This window comes from Elgaria multicarinata, chromosome 6 (genome assembly GCF_023053635.1).
Source record: "Elgaria multicarinata webbii isolate HBS135686 ecotype San Diego chromosome 6, rElgMul1.1.pri, whole genome shotgun sequence".
Lineage (NCBI taxonomy): Eukaryota > Metazoa > Chordata > Lepidosauria > Squamata > Anguidae > Elgaria > Elgaria multicarinata.
Window position 1 is genome coordinate 1,837,210 of NC_086176.1, and position 26,308 is coordinate 1,863,517.

The 26,308-nt window shown below is 43.4% G+C and overlaps 1 protein-coding gene across 1 annotated transcript in view; it reads left to right on the forward strand.

The window, feature by feature from the left end:
* The window catches only part of VCL (vinculin), a 105,532-nt gene that overhangs the window by 76,099 nt on the left and 3,125 nt on the right, over positions 1-26,308 (forward strand). The window contains 9 exon segments of the mRNA XM_063128843.1: positions 89-288; positions 690-818; positions 1,327-1,476; positions 6,114-6,222; positions 6,693-6,995; positions 7,431-7,555; positions 9,105-9,290; positions 21,178-21,381; positions 22,400-22,504. Of these exon segments, the coding sequence (XP_062984913.1) occupies positions 89-288; positions 690-818; positions 1,327-1,476; positions 6,114-6,222; positions 6,693-6,995; positions 7,431-7,555; positions 9,105-9,290; positions 21,178-21,381; positions 22,400-22,504 (1,511 nt within the window).

The window sequence follows — 26,308 nt, forward strand, 5'->3', positions numbered from 1 at the left end:
CAACAAAAATTCTGTTTTGGGTGGTAGAACTACTGTTCCTCTTTTTCTTACTCCATAAATAAAGCAAATTGAATTACTTTTTATGCAGGCCAGGCTGCAATCCGGGGACTTGTGGCTGAAGGTCGCCGTCTTGCCAACGTGATGATGGGACCATACCGTCAAGACTTGCTTGCCAAATGTGACCGTGTGGAACAGCTTGTGGCCCAGTTAGCTGATCTGGCAGCAAGAGGTGAAGGAGAATCTCCTCAAGCCAGGGCAGTGGCTGCTCAGCTGCAGGACTCATTAAAGGTAAGGAGAAGGAGAGTATTCTCTTGAGTAGAGAGTGTTACCAGTCTTCTCTTGAGTATTACCAGTCTTCTCTTGAGTAGAGAGTGTTACCAGTCTTTATGCATAATGTGCCAATTGGAAGGATCCATCCTTGGCCGCTGTGCACCCTCTATGAATGTAACTTGGTTCCCATTCCTCTAATTGCCTCCACCTGCCCCTGGCCATTTGCTTGCTCAGGTCCATCTTTCTCCAAATCTAGGTAAATGAAAATTCTTAACCCTCAGCAAGCAGAAGTAGAGAAAGTCCAGGGGACATCTGGCACTCCTTGGCACATTTGTGCATAAAGCTGGTGTGACTACCTCACTTTGGCATGGCAAATTAGTTTCTGTATTTTGATGTGGAATTTCCAAATTTCTCTTCAGGATCTTAAATCAAGGATGCAAGAAGCTATGACCCAGGAAGTATCTGATGTGTTTAGTGACACGACAACTCCAATCAAATTGTTGGCAGTAGCAGCCACTGCTCCTCCAGATGCACCCAACAGGGATGAGGTGAGAATGTCCCGCAAACGCTCCTGGGACCAACCAGCCCCTGACTTTGATCCCATCTGTCATGCATTGCCTTAAGTTCCAGTGAGCGAAACCAACTTTAACGTAGTGCTTAGACTAACGTAGTGTAAGATGCAAGACTTTTAGAATTCTAGGAGTGCTCATTAGCAGTGCTTCCTTAAATACCTTTTTTTAACCCTGAGGAAATAGTACATGGGTACCTTGTAAAGTTTTGTAATATTTTTATTGATAAACTGGTAGCTTGGTTAAGATATATGCATTCTCCTATAAAATTTGGTAGATCTTTAATCCAACAAAAGGAGTTTTTTCCAACCCTTCTAATATGCAATGAAAAAACTGAACTCTAAACTTCCATATAATTAAACTAACTAGTTTGTCTTTGAACAGCTATTTGTGAATTGCTCAAGGACCCATGGCTCAGTTTAAAATTCGGAACTGAAATTATATTTTTTACAGTATTTATTTATTGTTGTTATATTTCCACTTTCAGGTCTTTGATGAAAGGGCGGCCAACTTTGAAAGCCATGCTGCCAGGCTTGGCGCTACTGCAGACAAGGCAGCTGCAGTTGGGACAGCCAACAAAAGTACTGTGGAAGGCATACAAGCAACTGTGAAGTCTGCAAGAGAACTCACGCCTCAGGTTGGGGTCTCTCCCTCTCTCTCCCTCTCTCTCTCCATGACAAATGCCTAAAAGTACTTGAGCTGGAATTTTCTACTGTGGTCCCTCTTGACGAGAGGATGATATTGCAGTTAGTTATGGCATAAGAACTCCCTTTCTGGATCAAGACAACAGTCCATCTAGTTGAGCATTCTGTTACAAAAGTGGCCGGTCAGATGCTTGCGAACTTCCCCAAAATTAGGCTGGCTAGAGGGCCCCAGGTTGGGGAAGGCTGGTATAAATAGATACCTGTTTATTTTATTTTTCAGATGGTTCACCTCCCCCCGCTTTTTTAATTGTGAATAATAACAAAACAGAACAAAAAAGAGTTGGGGGGGGGGGAAGAAAGGAAAAAAAACATTACATACATACATTTTTTTTCATCAAGTATACCATTCATAAAAAAAAGGAAAAAGGGAGAGACTGATGCATAGGTTTCAAGAAAAGCAGACCAAATATCCATATATTTATCCATTTGCAAGTTGCGCCTATATAACACCCGTTCAAATATTGATAGTGTTATTAAGTCCTCAGTCCATTGCATTACTGGGGGTGTGCATTTATCCTTCCAATGTGATAATATACATCTTTTGGCTGTCATAAGGGCTCTGAAGATCCATTCGCGCTGACCATGTGTTGACTTCCAAGAAGCTGATAAGTAATTTAGGAGGACATTTGCTCCATATTGTATATTGTTTTAGAACAAAGTTTATCCTTATTATAACCTCCTCCCCAAAGGGGGCAACTACGGGGCATTGCCAAAACATATGAATTAAAGAAGCATTAGGTGCATTACATCTCCAACAATGCAAGTTAGACATATTCTTATTAAAAAGGTGTTGTGGAGTCCAATAAGCCCAAAACACTTTTTTTTGCTGTACAAGACATAACCTGAGATCCATAGAAGCTTCAGATACAGGTGCTACGGAACAGTCCATTGACTAGGCAAAATAGGACACTCCAGTTCTCTATTCCAATCCTGTCTTAAACTATGGGTGTCTTATTTATTTACTTCTACTAAATGCTTATATATGGGTCATAGATCGACGTGTCTGTTTAGCTGCTGTAAGCGATACTAACAGTGCTGGAGGCTCTGAGGCTGTAAAAGCAGCCGGACCAAACCCAAATTTCAGCATATGTTTCAGTTGCAAGTATTGCCATTCAGCTGTAATAGGTAAATTATATTTAACACACAGATCAGAAAAGGACAAAAACTCATTGTCTGGACCTATTAATTGATCCAAAGTAAAAATCATCTTAGCCATCCATGTCCTCCACAAAAATGCTTTCTTTCCAATTCTTCAATCTGGATTTCCCTGTAAAGTCAATTTTGCATGAGAGAATGGATCAAACTGTGATTGATGTGATATTATACACCACACCTTTCTGGCAGCCAAAATTGTAAGAGGAGGGTTATTTATTCTCATATAATGAGAGCCGAGTGCTATCCATTTGGTGACAGTTCTGAGGGAACACCTGAAGACTTTACGAAACAAAGCATTAAGTTGTTGAAAATATTTGCCAGGTGTAAAGGAATCCCACAGATGATTCCTCTTGACAAATGAAGATGTGTGGCTAAAAGCCATTTATTGCAGACATGTGTTACTAATTCACACAAATCAACTTTTCAAAGTTGAAAAGCCTTTTGATTCATAAGGCAATAAATGTGTAACATTTATTAACCTGTTGCAGACGTGATACAATTCCTAGCAGCGCCAAGTGACTTCACATCTTAGATGCTGGATTCCTAGAAGCAGTTTTTTTTTTTAATGGCCTGAAGTCAGCAGCATGTTATGTCAAAGGGATGTTGTCACAAAGGTTGTCACACAGAGGAGGGCCAGGATCTCCTAAAGCACAGAACGTACACACATAAAGCATTAAAAACCGTTAAAAAACTAAACATGTGGGTGATTAAGATGTGTCATCATCATCATCATCATCATCATCATTCTACCCCGCCTTTTGCCCAATACTTTAAAAACCTCTGCCACCAACCACCTCCTCTTCTCCTGCACAACCGCTCAACTCTGATGCACTCTTAAAACACTCTGGGTAGCAAGCCAGCCTCAGTTCCAAGCTACAGGTGCATCTGGGTTGCCTTCAGCCTCTCTCTGCCTTATGCCAACCAGCCAACATCTCCAGCCTCAAATAATCTCCCACTCCCTCTCTCTGCCAAAGTCTCCCAACAGTCCAGCCAGGCTGTGCACTTGTACCCAGTGGCTGGGGGTAGGGCGACAGCTTATAGCTTGGTCGCATCCTGTGACTCTTGTTTTTTTAAAAAACTCCACTGCCAGCTGCCTCTGCCTGCACCAACACTGGACTCTGAGACACTCTTAAAAAGGCTCTGTGTGGCACAGCAGCCTCTCAGGGCTCAGCTACAGCCATCTCTGAGTTGTGTCTTCAGTCTAACTCTGTCTCTAAGAGATATGCCAGCCAGCCAAAGCCGCAAATCTATCTATTTTTCTCTGACATGGACTTCAAATGTTCTGCATTGGATCTCAGCACAAGTGTACAAAGTGAGTGGAAGGGAAGCGGTAGCGAAGTGAAGCAATGACATGCCAGGTTCCAACATTCACAGCAACAGGGTATCCGCAAAGAAGAGAGTCTCTCTCTCGACTGCCACCTCACTGTTAGTCGTGAGAGTTTTTCTCTAAGGATGACGCTTCATTGCCCATGATGTGGAACTGAGAAAAAGGCCTCTGGCCCATTCTGTTTTGCCCTATGGGCTGCTTTGACTGAACTCTTCTTTTCCACATTTTGATTTGTGGACACCTTGCCTCTGCTGAGCTCCAGGTACCCGACTGCCCACCAAATCTGCAACAGGAAAGGTGCCCTGCTTGCCCAGCACTTCTTATCTAAAGACTGGAGATCCCCTTGATGCCAAGGGCTGAAACTGCTCAGTTTGCAAGACCCCAAAGAGGAGGTTTGACAACCTGAGTTTGAGGGATATGGCTCCAGCGGTTCTTAAAAACAATAATGTTAAAACTTTGAACTTAAAAAAAAAAATCCTAAAAAATCAATGGATGAACGGATCTGATTCAAACTTGGCATGGCTAAATCTCTCCTGAAGAGCTATCATGGTGCCAACTTTCAGCTCTTTACCTTTAAAAATGTCATTTTTAAAAAATAATAATTTTAAAACCTCAAACTTTAAAAAACAACCTAAAATTCAGTGGTTGAACAGATCTGTTTAAAACTTGTCATAGCTAAAATCCTTCTTAAGAGCAATCATGGTGCCAAGTTTCATCTCTTTATCTTTAAAAATAACACTTTTTTTAAAATAATAATTTTAAAATCTCAATTTTTAAAAAATTCCTAAGAATCAATGGATGAATGGATCTGTTTCAAATTTGGCATAGCTAAAGCCCTACCTAAAAGCTATCATGGTGCCAAGTTTCATGTCTTTATCTTTAAAAATGACAGAGTTATAAGCATTTTTGTTAATTCCCATTAAAGTAGAGGTGCCCTTTGGCTGGGAAAGACGGGAAAAATCCAGATTTTTCTTCCAATTTCATAATTCCCCCCCCTTCCCAGATTTGTCACCAAAAGTCCTGACAAATCTGGGTTTTTCCTGTCATATGGTCACCCCAGCTCCATTTTGGATGTTGTTCAGTGTACTTCAATATAGGACAGCTTGCCGTTTGACTGAAGCACAGAGGAGTAGGGGAAGCACATGTCTGAACTTGTGATTAAAGTATTCAAAGGAGAGAAGAATAAAACTTTAGCATAGTAATAGATTAGGATGACAGAGTTCTCTGTCAGAGAGAGCACAAATCAGATGTTGAGAAAATGAGTACTTCCTTAAATTGCATATTAACTTTATTGACCTGAGATGTTCCCAGTGGTTCTGTTATAAAGGACACCTGAGTTACATAAAAATGTAGGCACAAGTTGGCTTAAACTACAAAATCAGTCTTGTTTTAACTGTAGTCCTAAAGACTAGTAGTAAGTCTCATTGAAATCAATAGATGCTTTTGAGTAAATTTATTTGATGGAGCCTAGCATTAACTCTGCAGTTAAACTACAATATAAAATGCTGCTGGAGGGAGGGGGTTTCAGCTTGAGCTAGATCCAGGCATGGGGTGGGGAGGGCCGGCATTGTCTTCCCTTTTCTCGCCTCAATGAAAGATATCAACATTGGATATCTGGTTTTTCACCCTTTTGATTAGCAGTTTAAAATTTCTCTGAAGGTCACATGCAGCATTCAGCCGAGTGGTTCAATTAAAGACCAGGTCACAAATCTTTCTTCAGCAGGCCCTAACTAACTCTTACCCTGGCATGAACGGGAGCCGTACGTGAGCACTTCAGAAGTCCCGAAAACTTAAGAACATCGGAAGTGCCCTGAGGCTGGATCAGACCAAGGGTCCATCTAGTCCAGCACTCTGTTCACACAGTGGCCAGCCAGCCATCGGCCAGGGATGAACAAGCAGGACAGGGTGCAACAGCAATCCCTCTTTGCACTTGGATTTTCTTGTGGAAACTCACAACCTGATATTCATTTCAAATTAGATGCTTATTTTCTGACTTATCAAAATAATAATAAAAACGATTCCTGGGTTTTTGTCTATTTCTCCTGAGCAGTAGTATTGTTATTTGATGGATTCTCTTTATACTGGCAGGTTGTGTCTGCTGCTCGCATCCTCCTAAGGAATCCTGGAAATCAAGCTGCTTATGAACACTTTGAGACGATGAAGAACCAGTGGATTGACAATGTGGAAAAAATGACAGGTAAAATGGCCATTTTGTAGCCACAAATAGTTGCTGTTACATATGCAAGCTCCATCTAAATTCCCTTTATGGTACTGAGTTGCTTTAATGTAAATCGAACTTGACAGAATTCTGGTTATCCACTTCCTGAAGTATGTTTTCATAATTCATAAATGTTTTCATAATTTAACCACACATACACACACTCCCAATGTGTAAATAAAGTCCATTCATGTTAGGAGCTGTTATAGAATGTGTGTTGTGGGCCCTCTAGTGGCAGGAGCAGAGTGGTAGATGAGAAAAGATGGAATTCTCAGTAATCAGAATTTTGTACCTGATACGCAGCCAAATTCTGCTTGACCAAGATAGCAGAATTCCAATCGCTGAGCAACATAGAGTGTAAAGTGTATTAAGAGTGAGTTCTCTCTTGATCATCATTTTCCATGGTCATGTACAGAAAGAAAAGTAAACCTTTCAACTCCTTACCCCAGGCCTGGTGGATGAAGCGATCGATACCAAGTCTCTGTTGGATGCCTCTGAGGAAGCCATTAAGAAAGACCTGGACAAGTGCAAAGTGGCCATGGCCAACGTGCAGCCGCAGATGCTTGTGGCAGGGGCCACCAGCATTGCCCGGCGAGCAAACCGGATTTTGTTAGTGGCAAAGAAGGAGGTTGAAAACTCAGAGGATCCCAAATTCCGTGAAGCGGTGAAAGATGCCTCTGATGACCTGAGCAAAACCATTTCACCCATGGTGATGGATGCTAAAGCTGTGGCAGGCAATATTTCTGATCCTGGTAAGCATGAGGCTGTCTCAAACTCTTTGCCCATTAGTTAGGCTGGTATGACTTCAGACTGAGGAGTGTGGAGTTGGACTGGTGAAGGCAGCCCCTGGGAGCTGCTCTAAGGCTTTGATCAGATGTAACACAAGGGTCTCTGCTAGCCGAAGGTGGTTTTCATCTCTTCTAGGGTTACCAAGCAGGTGGTCTTGTATTAATCTTAACAAGTAAAACCATGTTCTGTAATGTAGTCACTGTCGAGGGTCTGGAAATATAGACAGTTCGATATTTGGCCTGCTTCTTCACCATGCAATTTACTTCAACCTAGTAACTTTGTGAGGTTTTTTTTTATGTTGTCAGATGGTAGTCATTTTTTAAAAAAGTTTGACTTAACCCTTATATTGAAAAACGTTTGACATTGAATTTTTAAACTCCTTTTTCTTCTTTTTCCAGGTTTGCAGAAGAACTTCCTGGATTCTGGATATAGGATTCTGGGAGCTGTGGCCAAAGTCCGAGAAGCCTTCCAGCCCCAGGAACCTGACTTCCCCCCTCCTCCTCCTGACCTTGAGCACCTCCATGTAAGTGCAGCATCATTGCAAAACTTAGGCGGAATTGCTATTAAATCTGCAGTCGTGGAAATGACAGCGACTCTCTTGTGTGGGTTGAATCACTTTACCGAAGTTAGGTTCCAAGCACACACAGTGTTCTTTTTCTTTTTGAACACTTTAGAGCGGGCTTCTGGTGTGCACAGTCTCATTTCTTTGGCACCATGCTGAGCCAGAATTTGGACTGGAGTCCTTGAAGTCAAAGTATACTGCTTTGTATGAGGGTAAGCAAGCCAAAGCACACGCAAGTGGCAAGTGTGTAAAGATCACACTCCTGCTCGTGTATATTTTGCTGAGAAAAGCAGCAATTCACTCGGCACTAATGTATGGTGCATACATTTTGTACTCAAGCATTTATTGTGAATGTGTCCACAAATACAAACAATGCTTGACTAATTGACTCAAATATACGTAGGTTCACATATTTGAGATTTCAAACAAATCTGCCCACAGTCTTAGAAGATTATGGAAACATGGGCTTTCTGATCCTGGAGCTGCATATATAACATAATAGATTAGTGGAAGACTTGGCTACATTTTGAGTGTTTGTCCGCTATCCTTTCTAGAATTTCTTGCTGGTTAGCAACTCGGTGACTGGGTTTGGATGACACAATAGTCAACGGTTGGTTAAATAGTCCACTGTTGACTATTGTGTCGTCTGGCAAGCGTTTTCCACACCACGAAATAACCAACACAAATAATCAGTGGTGTGCAGAGTTGACTATCTGCACAACCATTGATTGTTGTGTCATGTGGTGGGCTCCGTTGACTATTTCACATGCCTGCAGAGTCGCGAGGCAAGAGTGGCAGAAACCCCTACCACTCTTGCTCTGTGGGGCTCTGTAGGCATTTGGCATTCGTCCCAGGAAGCTCGTGGGGATCCACCGATCGTGCCGTCCCAGGGTGGAGTGCGCTGAGATTTGCAGCTACCCATGCACTTCCTGGGATGTGCACGTCCCATCCCTGGATGGGGCGGGGTGCTGTGCTTCCTGGGAAGTGTACAAATGGAGAGCGGGGCGGAGGGGTGTAAAGATCTCTCATGCAGCTGCAATGTTTAACTGCAGGAGAAATCCCCTTCCCCCCAATATCCATTTGGATATCAGGGAGGAGGGATGTATGGATCTCTCCTGAGCCTGCAGTGTCAAACTGTGGATGGATTTCTCCCACTGTTTGATGTTACAGCTGCAGGAGAGATCTATACACACCTTCACCCTGAAGCCCATTTTTGGCTCTTGGGACAGGGAAGGAAGGCTTTTTCTCTCCTGTGGCTGCAACCTCAAGCCATGGGAGAAATCCATCTGTCCCCGTCCCTTCGCTCAACACAAAGCTGTGGGTAGTGGGGCACAGCACAGGAAGCTGGAGAGATGCATTTGCCGCCCGCCTGTTCTCTTGTGGCTTTGGTAGGTATTTTAAACTTCATTGTTTAAACTTCATTCCCATTGTGTAGATTGTTCTAAATCTGGCAATGCTGCTTTTGAATCTCTATATTGGTGTGATGAAACCAATTTCCTTCCTTCCTTAGCTGGCTGATGAACTTGCTCCTCCAAAGCCACCTCTGCCAGAAGGTGAGGTTCCTCCTCCCAGGCCTCCTCCTCCTGAGGAGAAGGATGAAGAGTTCCCAGAGCAGAAGGCTGGTGAGGTGCTTAATCAGCCCATGATGATGGCTGCCAGGCAGCTACATGACGAAGCCAGGAAGTGGTCCAGCAAGGTAAGAACTATCAGTGCATCCCAGGGTCTTCCATTAGTGGTAGCTTCTCTGTTTAATCCAAGCAAGTACTTTGGGGTCAATCCAAGAAATAAGATATCACTGTGGTGCATCCGACCCATCTCTTGGGCTCAACAACCCTGTGAAAGTATCCATTTCATGAGTTTTGTGGCTGATTTAAATTTGGATAAAGTACAATGCAGCTGCCTTCATTATTTTGGAAGCAGCAATTTGAAAGGAGAAGTAAGCCATGTGCTGCTCCATTTTTTAATATTTTGATATGTGACCAGAAAGATAGGGACCCTGTAATGATCTTTGTTTATCATTTACACCTGCAATTCATTTGTACTTTCCATTTGCACAGGTTTTTTTTTTTTGCCCCCTTGAGAATAAGGGATGCAAAATTGTGTGTGATTGTACTTTCTGGGTTGTAGAATAGCATTTTTGACACCTGCATTTACTAGCAGGCTGGTGGGTGGTGTAGGTGATATTGCAAAAATATTGTAGATCCCATTCACTCCATTACCATCTTACCATGGATGGGGTTATTTGAATATATTTGGTGTTAAATTTAACTTGGATATGTAGTAGCTAATTTTAGTCATGTTAAAGTACCATTACGTTGTGAATTTAAGGACCTCAACAAACTATTCTCCAGTGTTGTAGGCTGATCTCCAGTTGCACAGATTTTTAGACATCAGGCCTTTTGAAAGATAAAATTAATTAATATTGCAAATTATTGGGGTGTGTTCAGATGACACTTTAGTCCACTCCACGGATGACTATTTGTGTGTCCCACTAGGGCGACACAGAAGTAGTGCTCCATGGAGTAGAGTATTCACACTCTGTTGAGTAATAGAATGTTGAGTAATAGTCTCCCTCCCCACCGAATAGTAGTGCTGGTTCCTGTTTACCTTATCAGGGTGCCGCCATTCCATGGGGTGAATGGATTCCTCCCACAGTTTGACGTTACATATCTGGCCGAGGGAGACATCCTTCGCCCCCCACCCTGCAAACTATTTGGAGATCGGCCTGGGAGGATGGAATGAGCTCCTTCCATCCCCTCGAGCCGATCTTCAGATGGATTGTGTGAAGGGGGCAAAGGACTTGCTCATCCCTGGGAAGACGTGTGGTGCCACAATTGGCAGTGCCCCACCCAGGGACAGCATGTCCCCGTCACGGGAAGCGCATGGGGAGCCCCCGATCATGCTGCTCCACCAAGGGATGGCATTATTGGCGGCTGCCCAAGTGCTTCCTGGGATGGGATTATTTCCCATGCCGATAGAGGCGCGCTGGGCAAAAGCTGCAGGGCTTTCTGCCGCTCTTGCCTTGCGACTATGTAAGCATGGGAAATAATCCACAGAGCCCACCACATGACATGCAGCACAACGGTTGTGCAGGAGCTCTCTTCTGCACAGTGTTGACATTCTGCATGGAGTGTTTCCCCCCAAAAAACTCCACCGTTGCATGGAGTTTTCCCGCCGGATGACACATTTCTCAACGGTGGTGTAAAAACTCCACAGTGGAGTTCTAAAACCACCATTAATTAATGTGTTGTCCGAACCGAGCCTTACTCTTACTTTTATCTATTGCTGCTGTGTAAAAAATGTATCCTTAAGTCTTTTACCCGCAGACTTCTTCTCCTTCTCCTCTATGCTTTCAAAAGCTTTGATTGGTTTGAATGAGAGCAGATAGATCAATATTAGGGACAGGAATCTTCTAGAGAGGGTGTACACCATATCTACTGGTCATGTCCCAAGATTATGCGCTTCTGGGCATCTGTTGTAAATAAATACATTAAACAACAACAACAACCACCAGATAAGACCTACCTTTTAGATTCAACAGTTATTCTCTTTTGATAAATGTATAGTATCACCAGGTACTAGAGATACTATTCATTTAACACACTCTGCACACTGAACTGACAGTTCCTTTATTGAGAATGGTTTATATGGGAAAAGATCAACACCCTACCTGTTAATGAAGAATCTAGGATATGGCTAGTAGGACTAAATGCACTAGCATAGGAAAGGAAGGAAGATGGCAAGAAAATGGAGGTGTTTTAAAAATGGAGCCTTTTGTTATTTATTGTAATAATAAGATTTAAGATGCAGTTCAACCTTATTTGTTGTTGTGTGTATTTTAATCATGGATCTAAGGTTTCAGTTAATTGAATGAAGAAGTGCAACAAAACTATGAGTAAATCTAGCTGTTGCAAATTCTATTTTCTTTATCTCAGCAATTACAGATTCATTTGGGGGGGGTTGTATTTCTAGTTATTGAAGTGCTGCCTTATTAATAATCATTTTATTGTAACATTTTGTAATATAATATTGATTTGAGTTAGGATAATGATCGTGATGATGATTTTATTTACTATAGTTCTGTCCTACTTTCAAGACAATTATTGTTTCCAACGTAATTCTCATCAATAAGAAAGACAGACAAGCCCTGTCAGCAGGCTTACAAACTAAAATGACAATACACAGGAGGGAAGGGCGGGTGGGGGACAAGGCAGAAGAGGGGGACTGGTGGGTTGTGGTTGCTGAGACCAGAACAAAGTACAGCGCTCAGACAATGGGACCCACCCCTGCCCAGAGCTCTCTGTCGCTGGAGGTATTCAAGTAGAGTCTGGACGGCCAGCCGTCTGTCATGGAAGTTTTAAACTAGTCTGGGGAGAGAGTTGGACTCATTGGCCTAAATGGCTCCATCCAACTTGAGGATTATATGATAAGATTCCTGTTGTAGATTTTCTTGAATCTTGGAGTTTCTTATTCTTGATTGTTGTTCTTGTTAATTTGGGGTAAGGGCTATAACAATAGTTGAAGTTGCTTAGTGAAAATTTCTGAACATATATAAATTGTTCAGTGTTTTGGGACTCAGACGCCATCTCTGCCTTGTATTCTCAGTCTTTGGGGCAAGTTCCTTGTCCTTGACATACTTCCTATGGCAGCCATTTTGTGGCGGCACCCAGAACTGTTTCTCAAATTGCCAAATATGCTCATGGGCCCAAAAGGTTGCCTACACCTGTATGGGATTCTTCAAATCTGATATTTTAAAAAGAATATCATAAAACACTGATTTCCCCACCCTGGAGGACGCTGTTCACTATATATTATACTGCAGATTATACAATAGCCCTAAGAATAAATATTTAGCTAGGTATTTGGCCCCTATGGCGCATTTAACAGACCAAGCGAAATTAGGCTACCTACTAACGGCAGAGAAATCGACTCTACTGAATTTGGCCTGAATTTGGTAAGAGCTGCAAAAATTAGGAAGGAACTCGTTCAGGTGGATGATAGTAAACAATAGATATACCATAGATATATAGAGTACAATGAGAAATTAGGATATGTTTACTGTAGAAGATGTGTGCTGATGGGAGTAATTGTTGTACAGAGTTCAGCTAATTTTAATTTTTTATGTAATAATGTGTGATAATATGTGTTTGGCTAAAACCCATTCAGGGTAGCCATGAATAAAAATTTGAATCTAAATTTGATTTCCCCACCATGACCAAAAGCCCTTCACATATGTAGACTTTGCAATAGCACCGGTCTCTCAAGACAGTGAGGGGAAACCTCAATGTACTTGATCCTTTAGCCTAAATGAACAGTAAGGAAGTACATAAAGTCCTTTTTCCTGGGTTTGGATCAAGTGACTGGCACCATGATCATTTGTCCCATTCATGTGTGTCTGCCTTTCTCCCATACCACCCTTGTCTACTTTGGATCCTAGTGCTGACAGAGACTGGCACAGGAAGGGAGATATCCCAGAGATAACATGAAATGACTATGAGGAATACCCACATATTCATCATAGCCATTCTCTGGATGGGAGTTGCAACAGGTGCCCAGTGTCTTGCTGTAGTGATGAACTTCATTTAAGGTCATTGCTCCATTGTTGCCAGTCCTTCTAAATAGGATTTGTGTGTGTGTGATGAGAAGCAAAACAAGTGTCCGGGACAGAATCTAAAATGAATGTTCTGATCAAAAGAATACTGAAATATTTGCTCATGAACTTCAGTAACATGCCTATGAAAATAATGATGTATCAGTGTAAAACAATATTATTTAAAATGTAATTTTCGATCTGACTTCGTAGGCATTGTCATTGGTGTTTGGTGAGTCAGTAACTTTAAGGAAAGCAACTAAAACCAGCTTTGATATATGATCCATTGTTAATTCAACAACACCTGAAGTGCCACATCCAAAGCATTGGGGATTTGGGAAGTAAGAACTTAGGCATATGTGTTTTCTTCTGAATTCTAAAGAGAATCTCCAAAAATAGGAAATGAGGCTTCTTTTTTAAACTTCTGCTGCAAACTGAGCCAGTCTTCCAAGATATTGGGGAGTCTCAGCCACTGGCTCTGAGGAGAACATGCCGAAATCAAGTTGCCAAGGAAATGGAGGCTTCCCTTGAGTTTTAAAACTGGTTTCAGACCTTGTATGTCTGTGCAAATTAGTGTGTGTTGAGGGGGGGGGAGGTTCTTCTTAATGCTCTGCAAGTTTAATTTTCCTCTTCTGTCTAAAGTCTTTATTGGACAATTAATTTATTGTCTTGCTTCCTTTTCTATTCACCTTCCCAGTCTTACTTTAACATTAGTATGATGTACGCAACATTGTCGTTGGCTGCTGTTTTACTCACTGATGAGGCAGAAGGAGATAACTAATATTAGGCCAGTGTTCTCTGTAAAAAGTATGTAGACTTTTAGAGTTGCATAGAAAACTCTATGGGCAGCATATTTAATTTTGGATAGAATGTGGTTTAATCACATAAACATGGTGGTTTACAGACAACTTTAATGACTCAGGAAACAAGATATATCAACTTGTTATTTTAGTATTGTTCTACATATTTAGCATATTCATCCAACTTTATTGCAGACATTTTTTCTGCAGGTTTTTTTTTTTGGCGTGTGTGTGTGTGTATATGTCTCAAAAATGTGTTCAGTTACCAACAGAAAAACTGAAAACTTGGAAGTTATAACAGGCTTAGCCATACTTCAATTCTGTGTTTGCCCAGAAAGCAAAAAGAGATGAATCTGAAGCTGCATCAGATTTATTTGGGAGCATGCAAGTATAATTGCACAATTTTTGAAAAGTCGACACCCAAGGCCACAGCTCTAGAAGAAAGAAGTGTGGACCTACAAAAAATGCTGAGGATTAGTGTGGGGACAATCAGTGACCGCATAGAAATAAGAAGTGACAGTTATGTTGGCCTGGATGCGCCCTTATGTTCTTGGTTTGTACATTCTTCCTTCTCTTTCAGTAATGGATTGGTACTGTGAAGATTGTCTACAATAATGCAGAGCTGTTCTGTTTTTAGATACTTCCACCCCACAGGATGTGATCCAGGATACTGAATCAAGTGATTTAAATACTTATTTGGATTTATATAGAACAACATTGTGGCAAAACAATCTGGCACCATCTTACTAACTTTCTGCTAACAGAAACATTCTGATTGGCTTTGTTGTGCGCTGCTAACATCACTTTCTGTCTGCTAACAAATAACACCCTACTGAGAAAGGCTTTTCGTGAGTCGCCTGTCCTGCTTATTCCATACTCCCTACCCCACCCCTTTTCTGTCTGACTTTCCTTCTTCCTGCACTGTGTTTTGCTTTTAACTGTCTTTTCCATGGCTGGACCAAGACAGGTAGAAAATCCAAATGACCTCCCCCGTCCTTCATCGGCAACTAATGAACATGGTGGGGCATGATTTGCCAGCATGTTCTCCTGTATGTGCCAGGAACAGCAGGAGCTCTGTTACATGAGGGAGCATGACCACCTCTTGCACGGTCACTGGCCAAGATTCAGGGAATTCTGTCCCCCGACTCAGACCTGCCTCTTCCCTACTCAGGGCACCCTGAAGAGCACCCCACCCATGCCTGGACGTGGCTGCCTCACTTTACCCGTGGTTGGGGCCTCCACTGGGCTTTTCATCTCTTAAGGGAACAGGGCCGCCTCTGGTATCTCTGCTCCCTGGCAGTTCTCATAGCACCCGACCCGCATCATTGGAGCTTTCATCTTGCAACCACGTGTAATCTTTAAGTGTTGCGTTTGCTTTGTTTTTGTCCCATGGCACTATTGTCTTGCCAGAAAAGAATGTTGTGGTGAAATATAAGACCCTTAAAAGTGGCTGAAATGAAAAAGTTCTTCTTGGTGTGCTTTCTTGAACACTATGTTTCTCTCCCAGAATACGTTGCAGATTTCCAGATCAAGTATTCCGCTTGGAATTGTGTCCAGCTCTCCCCCACAACATCTTCCCATTGCCCTACTAGGATGAGGAATTTACTAAACCAACTCAGTTCTTGCTCTTTGACCAGATCCTACTTCTTGTACTAACTCTCCCTGTTTCTTCATCCTCCCTGCCCCCCACCTGCAAAGCCTGATGTGACTGATGAGGTTAAGGAAGCCCCTCAGGCTGATGTAGATGTAGATCAGGAGGAGGAGGAGGAGGAGGAAGCAGATGCTGAATTTACTCTCCCCTCTGACATTGAAGATGATTACGAGCCTGAGCTGCTGTTAATGCCAACCAACCAACCTGTTAACCAGCCCATTCTGGCCGCTGCTCAGTCTCTGCACCGGGAGGCCACCAAGTGGTCTAGTAAGGTACCTTCCTCCGTTTCCCCCCTGGCGACTGATCCGCGTTGCATCCAGCCATTTTGGAACGTTGACACATTTGCATCACTCTTGACCCTTGCCGGTCCCATTTTCTTTTCTTTTCTTTTCTTTTCTTTTCTTTTTTCTTATGAATTGGAATGGATTCAAGTTTGTCTGCATTTCATTGTTGAGGATTGAGAGTGGCTTCACAAGTTTTGTTGGGCCTGCTGATGGCCAGGCTAAAGCTTCATTTGGCTCACGACTTCCTCTGTGACTCTCCTTCTTAATAAGACTCCCTTTCTCTGTTGCTCTTTGCCTTGCCTGTCTCTCCACAGCAGCGGTTATTTAGAAGGAAAGAAAAAATAAACCAAAACTATGTCTGACTCCCTGTGAAGCCACGGTTGACCGTCTCTCAGTAACTTCCAGACGGCAAGGGAGGCACCGTCACTGACATTCCCTAAGTCATTTAACATGCATCATTGTGCTTTTGGCCTCTCTTATCAATGGCTTCCATTCTAACGTTGTCCAGACAAGGAATGGCTTTGTATGGCAGTGTGTCCAAGGAGTTAGATCTGCTGTTTTGCACTTGGCTGTATTGTAAAAGGCTGGCTGTGGTAAGAGAGTTTCTGCTGAGAGACTATGCTGAATGCGTTAGTTGCTAAATTCAGACTTTACTCTGTGTGTGTGTGTGTGTTTTAAAATACGATATTAATATGGAGCTCTCTGGTCTGCAGCTGAGATGGAAATGGGCTTGCTGACACAAAACTCAAACAGGAGTTTGCAAAGACCCTGGGTCATCTTTTTTGCTTTTGGGACTAACATGCTGCAAAGACTTAAGGTTTGGAGGCGGGGCGGCGTGCAGGTGTGTAAACCCTTAAGTAAGAAGAGATCTTTCATTCCCCCCCTTTTTTTAAAAAATCTTATTTAGTAATTGACATCTGGGCCTGCCCAAGAGTTGTTGGAACCTGGGGATAAAATCCACATGGCAGCCCCCCCCCCCCATTTCCTCATGTGCGGATTTATGTGGGGCACAGTCCAGCCTCCCAGTCACTGAAAGGGGGGGGGGGGGAGAGATGCATGAGAACATCCTGCAGGATTGTGCTCCTTGGATCCGTTCTCTTCTCTCTCCCCTTAACGCCACTTGACATCTGTAGTCGCCACTACTTGCTGCCTCGTGTTGTAATGGCCTCTGCCACTGACCCCGGCTGCCTCCTGCTCAGGTATCGAAGGAGAGGGCGGCCCGGCCTGGCCTCTGTGGCTCTGGGGAGCTGCCCAACTGCCCTGGGGGTTGCTTCGCACATTGCCTAGCAAGGAACACTTGTTCACCACCCTGACTTGTACTCATGGGGCAGCAACCTACAATAGTACCTGCATGGTTCCATATGTGTATATTACATTTATAAAAGTGTACACACACATAATTTTCTGTGTACAGTTTAAATACAAATGTGTGAAGAGATCCTTGAACAAGGATGTGGCTGTGAAATGTGGCTCTTGGGAATTTTGCATCTGCACAGCCTGCTGCGATGTGCAATCTGATGGTTTTTTTTAATGCTGCTTAAAAGTAAAGCTTGGAAGTAGGTCCATAAGGGCCACAGTACCCTTCGTCAGTCAGAACTGCACTGTGTGACTTTTCGTTACACCATCGCACCACCTGTGAAAGATGGCACACCAGGCCCTTTTTCTACTTTCAATTTTGTCAGTTTATCACATTAACTCAGCACTCTTCACAAAATCACTAACTATTTTTTAAAATCTAACAATTGATTACATTGATTTGAATATTCTTATAGCTATAATATTTCAAATAGAGAATGAAATAATGCCAGTTTATATTTAATAAAAAACCTCATCTCAAAATAATCATTGATAAAAGTTAAATATTCAGAGCTTTGTTAAATCGCTGCATGTGTACGGTATGACAAACCATGGCTTACTGTGATGGGAATGAGGCCACAGTGAACCTTCAGCCTGTTTCTTTCCCTGCCCTCTCCTCCAGTGTGACTGCAAAGAGGAGATTAGAAGCTTTCACTTTCATTTTTGATTATCCACAGCTCGTCATTTCACCCAAACTGTGGTTAACCTTAACTATAGTTTGTTTGAAATATCCAGCTTCATAACCCATGGTTTGTCATGACATCTGAATGCAGCAAAGTGGCCAGTTTGCACATGATGGCAAATTGTGGGTTAATGACATGTGGACCGCATCAGTGCCTTTTCTCTTCTTCCTTGTAAGAAGGTCAGTTATATTCTAAGTGCAAAAGCAAGGAAAACCCCGTGGGGGAGTAAAAAGAAGCCAAAGGTAAAGGTAGAACCAGGCAATCTTCAAAACGAAATATTTACAAAAGTTTATTTACAGTGCCAAGGTGCCGCCTACGCGTTTCGAACACAACTGCGCTCTTCCTCAGGGCTGTTATAGAGTTCGTTAAGTTGTCTGCAGAAGTTGGCGGCACCTTGGCACTGTAAATAAACTTTTGTAAATATTTCGTTTTGAAGATTGCCTGGTTCCACCTTTGCCTTTGGCTTCATTTTTACTCTCCCAGTTATATTCTAAGCCTACAATCCTATACATGCTTTCCTAGGAGTAAATAGTATTGAACACAGTAGGATTTACTTCTGAGTAGACATGCATAGGATTGCATTGTAGCAATTCTAGCAATTCCTTCTGAAGAAAAAAATCTTAGGGTGTCATCATATTGCGATTCTCGTCAGTCTCTGAACTCGGTGGTTGATGGGAACCCAATGCAGAGCTGGAGCAGCATGAGGCGGTCTTCATCTCTGTGCTTCAGCCTGATCTGCATTTCTGCTAGACGGGTGATTTCACCCGTCTAGCAGTGATGCCTTGGAGAGGGTAGGAAGGCGGCTGGGGGGGCCATAGGAAACAGCGTAATGCACCCACCCGGGTCTCCTCCCCTCCCCATCCTGGGGAACACCTCCTTTTCCCCACCTCTGCGCTCCATTTTGCAAGTGCAGAGAGAGAGCCAAACAGGTCTCTCTGTGTTGGCTATGAGGGGGATGAGGAGGAGGGAGTGTGATTTCCTGGCTCTAAGCTTGGAGCCAGGGCACTGAGCAAACCCTATGTCCTCCCTAGAGATGTACAATTTCTGGACATTTTGAAGCCATTGGGGAAAAACCCTAGTTTTTCCATTTTCCCCCAGGAAAAAATGAAAATTTTCAGGAAAAATAGAAAAAGCACAATGTTATAATTTTTTTTATAGATTGATAGTCACTTTAGGAACATAAAATGTAATTATATCCATGTTGGTTTGGCATAAAATTATTACATTTGGTATATTAAAAGTACAGTGTTTTCAAACAATTATTACAAACTAAATTTACTTTTTAAAAATTTTTTACTTTATTTTTGGTAACAAACGGAGCTACAAGCTCCTGAACTGTAAGGAACCTCTTTGATTTTGCAGTTTATGAGGAGCAGGCAAAAAAATAATTTAAAACAACAACAGAAGAAACCATCAATATGAGTAACAAAAATTCAATGAATATACATGAAATTGAATCACTCATTTTCTCAGCTATAGCTATCACTATCCATTTCAGACTCTGCTGCAATGGCAGTGCCCTCTAGAGGCAGAAATGCACCTTGCTCTTGCATTTGAGAGTTGTAGTCTCAGTTTGCAACCGAGGACTTCCTTGTCCTCGGTGCACAGAAATTGTAATAATCTGATACTGTACATAGTTTTTAGAAACCATTTGGAGAAGTAAATATCTGAACACTATCTTAAACATTTTATTCATCATGCTAGAATAAAAGACCCCATAATCCATTTTTTCTTCATTTTTTCGCAATTTTCCTGGAAACCCCCCCAAAAAGGCTTAGGGAAAAAACTGGGTCGGGGGGACGCCCCCCCCCCAATTTTTCCATTTTCTTCTGGGCCTTCACATCCCCAGACACTGTCTAGGAGACATAGGATTGCTCCCTTTGTTAATATAACGGTATAAGGATTAACCAACTAATTAATTAAATTTGCATATGTTTCCATATGAAAACAATCATTCTGAAGAAAAGGATATTTTTGTTTTTGGATGCATGCACATATCTCTGCAGGGCACCATCTCAGAAGATGGTATAGAGAATATGGATAGGGAGATATTTTTCTCCCTCTCTCAAAATACTAGAACCCGGGGTCATCCCATGAAACTGATTGGTGGGAGATCCAGGACAAATAAAAGGAAGGACTTCTTCACACAGCGCATAGTTAAATTATGGAACTCACTACCACAAGATGTAGTGATGGCCCCCACCTGGATGGCTTTAAAAGGGGGTTGGATAAATTCCTGGAGGCGAAGGCTATCAATGGCTACTAGCCCTGATGGTTGTGTGCTCTCTCCAGTATTCGAGACAGTAAGCCTGTGTGCACCAGTTGCTGGGGAACATGGGCGGGAGGGTGCTGTTGCACCATGTCCTGCTTGTTCATCCCTGGCCGATGGCTGGTTGGCCCCTGTGCGAACAGAGTGCTGGACTGTTTGTACCCTTGGTCTGATCCAGCATCAGGGCTCTTCTGATGTTCTTAAGAGGCATTCCCTCCTGTGTGAAAGAAAGAATGTTTCTTTTAAGGTGGCCTCTGACTCTTTCTTTTTTGAAAACCTTTCATTAATAACAAAAAACAATTTTAAAAATCTGCTGCCCAATTAATTTATACATGTTAAATCTACTTAATGAAACAGATTAATTAATGTGTTGAATGTTGCAGCCCCCCTTTATACACATGGTTTCCCCTTCAGAACATTTAGTGGCCATGTCCTGAATATACTGTGACAGTGGAACTGATCGCTTTCCGCAACTGGAATGTAATAAAATAAATAATGATAGGAATGTAAATAAATAAATACACTCTCAAATTTGGATGCCACGTCTTCATAGGTATTTGGATATTAAGAATATTCATCCTCATAACTGGATGCTCTAAACTTGCTTAAACTTGCATCCTCATTAAAATTATAGCTTTCTAACTGGGAAAACTTACAATGTCTGAACTTAGTCACTTCCACTTCAGCAATCAAACTAGTGTTCTGTGTGTCTACCACATTTTTTCTTTCTGGCCGAAGCTTGATTTCACTGAATTTTGGGAGAGAAAGTATTTCACAACTGGCATTTGTGCAAAGCCCTTCAGTGCTTTTTGTGGAGCAGCGACCGCACTGCCCAGAACGTCTCTCCTTGGCCTTCCCGGAATGAGGGCTTCCATGTGGAATGCGGGGGGCCGTGGGCGCAGCTGTCTCGGTCCCCAGCTTTCATGGCTGCTCTTCTTCTTCTTTTCCAGGGCAATGACATCATTGCTGCTGCTAAGCGGATGGCCCTTCTGATGGCTGAGATGTCACGCTTGGTAAGAGGCGGCAGCGGGAACAAGCGGGCCCTCATCCAGTGTGCCAAGGACATCGCCAAAGCTTCGGATGAAGTGACACGGCTGGCCAAGGAGGTGGCGAAGCAGTGCACGGACAAGCGCATCCGGACAAACCTTTTGCAGGTGGGCAGTGAGCCGTGAGCACTCTGGGCCAGTGCTGATCCATTTCAAGTGGGGGTCAACTGGTCATGTATTGACCTGCCTTGAACCACATCAGACTTCGTACACAAGGTGTGGGTTTGGGTTGGAGTTATCTCCCTGCTTGATGCGGAAGACATCCACCTGTAAATTCTGATGGACTAGAAGCCTGCACTCCAAGAATGAGCTGGCTATTTGGAAATCAGTAGGTGAAATTCATCGTTCCTCATTGCCCCCTTAGGATTGCCAGCTCATAATGCTTCGGTGACAGGTACAGCTGGCAGAATTCCCTGCCAGGGTCTAGACATAGCAACCACTTGGATGAGTCAGCCTGACTCTTGAGCAGTCTCCATTGCACTCTTATCTCCTTCCCACTTTTGTTTGTTTTCAGCCTATTCCTCTGTCAGATTTTAATCCCACCCATACTGAAAACTTTCCTTAGTTCCCTGAGCAGTTGAACATTCTGTGCTCCCACAGCAGCTTAGCCGAGATTTCACTGCTGCAAGCACGGCACATGATAGATAGTTGAGATGGGGCCTATAAGGAACTACTGCTTGTACAGACAGCATTGCAGAGTGGAGTGGTCCAGTATCACCCTTCCAATAGAAGGTGGCTCTCTTGTGAACAGAAAACTTGGGAAGGAGAAATGCTGCTGCAATAAAGTGGCCCCAAATCCTGTCCACAACCCTTTCAGGAAATAGATAGGTTAGATCACTCAATTTCCTACCACTGAAGTACATTGAATAGTTTCCTGCACCCCTCTCCCAAGGAAAACATGGGTGGCTTGGAGATGAGTGGGACCTTTTCAAGGGGAATTGGCCAGAGCCCACTTCAGCTTGTCATTCTGCTGTTTCTAAAGATGTTCAGGTTCCCCCAAAATAGTGGTAGAAAATAGCCCAGCAGGTTGTTTGAGCAGACTTAGAACCATAGAATCGTAGAGTTGGAAGGGGACTACAAGGCCCTCGAGTCCAAGCCCCTGCTCATTGCAATTCTGTTTGTTCAGGTCTGTGAGCGGATCCCAACCATCAGTACCCAGCTCAAAATCCTTTCCACTGTCAAAGCAACCATGTTGGGCCGGACTAACATCAGTGACGAGGAGTCTGAACAGGTAATACTCCTGACTTCCATTGAGGGGTGGATGTTGCAAATCTGGGATTGCCCATTGCATGGGCAGCTGCGTCACTTACAGAAAGTGGGCATTATCTTGGGAGCTGGCACAGTGGTGAAATGAGCACGGTTAGAAGCAGCTTCTCCTCTTGGCTTTTTAAAAGGCTGGTCAGTTTTCTGTTTGTCTTCTGCCCCCATCATAATTAATAGGAGTAGTTAACAGCAGTGCTTATTTTCAAGGGTCTCTTTGTACATGATATGTATCCAATATATTTTTTAAGGGTAACCTGAATTTTTGGTTTTCATCTTGGTCTCTGGGTTTCTTGTTTCAAGAGTAATTTCTTCAGTCTGTTTCACACTGTTCACTAGCACCCTGTGGTGAGTTCAGATGAATGGTACTTTCGCAGGGACCTCGTCTTTTGGTTCTGTCGGTCTTCACCTGAATGAAAGCTCAGGATGCTGCGTTAATCCAGCAGGTGAAATGTTCCACGCAGATATTCCTGTTCTGTTGCTATGTTGAATTATTTCAAGATCTCCTTGTGACTTATTCTATGGGATTTATTTCTATCAGAGAAAAAAAGGTGTTGTAGCTTTCATGGCTTTAAAAGGGGATTAGGCAAATTCCTGGAGGATAGATCTGTCAAAGGCTATTAGCAATGTTAGCTAAAGGGATTTCAGTTTTCAAAGACAATGTGCCTCTGAACAACAGGTCCTGAGGTGGGAGGAAAGCAACAGATGGGAGGGGCTGTTGCTCGAAGCCAGGGGCAGGCAACACACCGGTGTCTGCAGACTGCAGGCGGCCCCCAGAGGCTGCCTGTGTGGCTTGCCACAGGTCTGCTACCCCTCCCCTGGTGCGTGCTGCTGTCACCACCACCTTCTTAGTTTTGGTGGGAAACTGGCATTGGTGGGCTGTTGACAGCCCAATTCTGTGTGGAAACAGGTGTGCAAGGATGGCTTGCTTCATGTACCCAGTTTCCCAGCAGAACCGATTCTCGAGGGAAAGAGGGTGTGCGAGGTGGTGGTGCCTTTTTTCCACGCATTTGCTTCCCCTGCAGAATCACCCTCCCATTAGCCCCCCAAATGACTGGCAGGGCTCTGATTCTGCACAGTATTTGGACGAGTCTCCTTGTCTGCCTGGTGTCCCAGCAGAACAGAACGTGCTGGGAAAGAGGGCGCACAAGGAAGAGTCCTCCTGATGCACCTGTTTCTCCAGCAGGACAGCTTGGAGGCGGGCAAAGTAAAAGCCTCCTCCCAGAGGTCCTGAACAGGAATGTTGGGATGTGTCAGTTAGTCCCTGTCCCAGCAGTCTGGATCAGGATGTGGTGGTGGTGGGGAGTGTGGTGTGTGTGTGTGTGTCCCGGCTGCCCACCCAATGCCACATGGGGTCCTCAGGTCTGCTCCAGTTGCCCAGGCCTGTTCTAAATCTTACTCTGAATTTTGAGGGCTGCTCTTTCATATGTACATCCTTTAAAACAAAATTTGCAACCAGATAGTCAAATACCTGCATAAAACTAGGTGAAGAGGGGTAAGAACAAAAGCTTGAAAGCACATCTGAGTGCAGATCTTGGTCAGCACTGCATTATTCAGATGTGCATTCCCATCCACAATTAGCACAATTAATCATGCATAACTACATGCAAGTGGAATTGGATTGTTTCGTATTTGGCAATGTGTAATGTACAGCATAACTGAGCAAAACAGTCCACGCCTGTAGCTGTCACTATCCCTAATAAACTATGCACATGTGATTCCAGATTATGTATTGTACAATTGCTTGTACAGGAAGGTAGCAAAATAGCATTGAAATTGTTGCACAACTAGTGATAATTGTACTGCATTTGTGTGTGCAAAATGTCAATAATACACATGTATTAGCATGCCAGTATAGTATCAGTTTTTATTGGAGGAAAAGCCCAAGAACTCTTCATATTTGGAAGTTGGCAGGAAAAGTAAAGCTATCCAAAATAGTCTAAAGGCTTTTGGGGTATATTGGAGAGCATGGGGACGTCAAGTTGAAAATTCCGCTACTATAGAAAACTGGTGTCAACCATTCCTAATGTGAGATTTTTGCCTAGTGAGCAGCTTTTAGGCTGTGAATTTGATTTAAAATTGTAATTTTCAAATTGCATTGACTTTTGTAGTAGACATTGGGACTACTACATTGGGACATATGAGGGGTGCATTCCACAGCCAGGGGTTACTACATTTATTTATTTATTAAAACATTTATATCACAAGGATCTCAGGGCGGTGTACAGAATATGAAATTTTAAAACAGTAAAATCCAATTAAAACAGGCTGGTGGATTTAAGCTATCAAAGGCTTTGTTAAAAAGCCATTTCTTAACCTGGCGCCGAAATGAAGCCAGTGCCGGAGTCAGTCGGGCCTCCAGGAGAAGGGCATTCCACAGCCAGGGTGCCACAACAGAGAAAGCCCTCTCCCATGTCCCCAACAATGTGTCTATCTCGCATTGTTGGGGCACGGAGAAGGGCTCCTCTGACAGATCTCAGGACTCGGGCAGGTGGTTATAAAGAGAGGCGCTCCCTCAAGTATCGAGGTCCCAAGCTGTTTAGGGCTTTAAACATCATTTCCAACACCTTGAATTCCATCCGGAAATGTATTGGCAGCCAGTGCAATTCCTTTAAGACTGGTGTTATATGGTCTCTGTGAGATGTCCCAGTCCGCAGTCTAGCTGCTGCATTTTGCACTATAACTGCAACTTCCAAGTTGTCTTCAAGGGCAGCCTCACATAGAGTGTATTGCAGTAGTCTAATCCAAAAGTTACCAGTTCTTGTATTACTGTGGCTAGGTTATCTGGGCCACAGACTCCACCTGGGACTCTGGATGGATCTAGGAGTACTCCCAAGCTACGCACCTGCTCCTTCAGAGGGAGTGCAACCCCATCCAGAACAGGTCACTTACCCAATTCCCGGACTTGGGAACCACCAATCAACAGAACTTCTGTCTTATCAGGATTCAGCTTCAGTTTATTAGCCTTCATCCAGTCCATTACAGCTTCCAGGCACTGGTCCAACATTTTCACTGCCGTAGCTGACTCCGACGATAAGGAGAAATAGAGCTGAGTATCATCAGCATACTAATGCTGATGGGTGGATTCCTGCATTGAGCAGGGGGTTGGACTCGATGGCCTTGTAGGCCCCTTCCAACTCTGCTATTCTATGATTCTATGATTAATGGCACACAACCCCCAAACCCTGAATGACCTTTCCCAGCGGCTTCATATAGATGTTGAATAGCATGGGGGATAGAATACAGCCCTGTGGTCATGGGGTGGAACAGGAATCCCCCAATACCACTTTCTGAAATTGGCCCTGCAATTAGGAGCAGAACCACTGCAACACAGTGCCTCCTACTCCTATCTTGCAGAGCTGATCCAGTAAGATATTATGATCAATGGTATCAAAAGCTGCTGAGAGATCCAGGAAGGTCAACAGGGTAGCACTCCCTGTCTTTCCCCCAGAGTAGGTTGTCGGTCAGAGCAACCAGGGCTGTTTCAGTGCCGTGCCCTGGCCTGAAACCAGACTGAAATGGGTCCAGATAATGTTCCTTCCATGGACGTCTGAAGATGCCCAGCCACCACACGCTCAAGCACCTTACCCAAAAAGGGGATATTAGCGATAGGGTGGTAGCTCTCACATACCTCTGGGTCCAGAGAGGTGCTCTTCAGGAAAGGGTGCACTACAGCCTCTTTCAAGGCAGCAGGCACCACCCCTGGACAGAGTGAGGCATTTACTACCCCCTGTACCCACCCAACTAATCCACCTATGCCAGATCATTTTAGCCA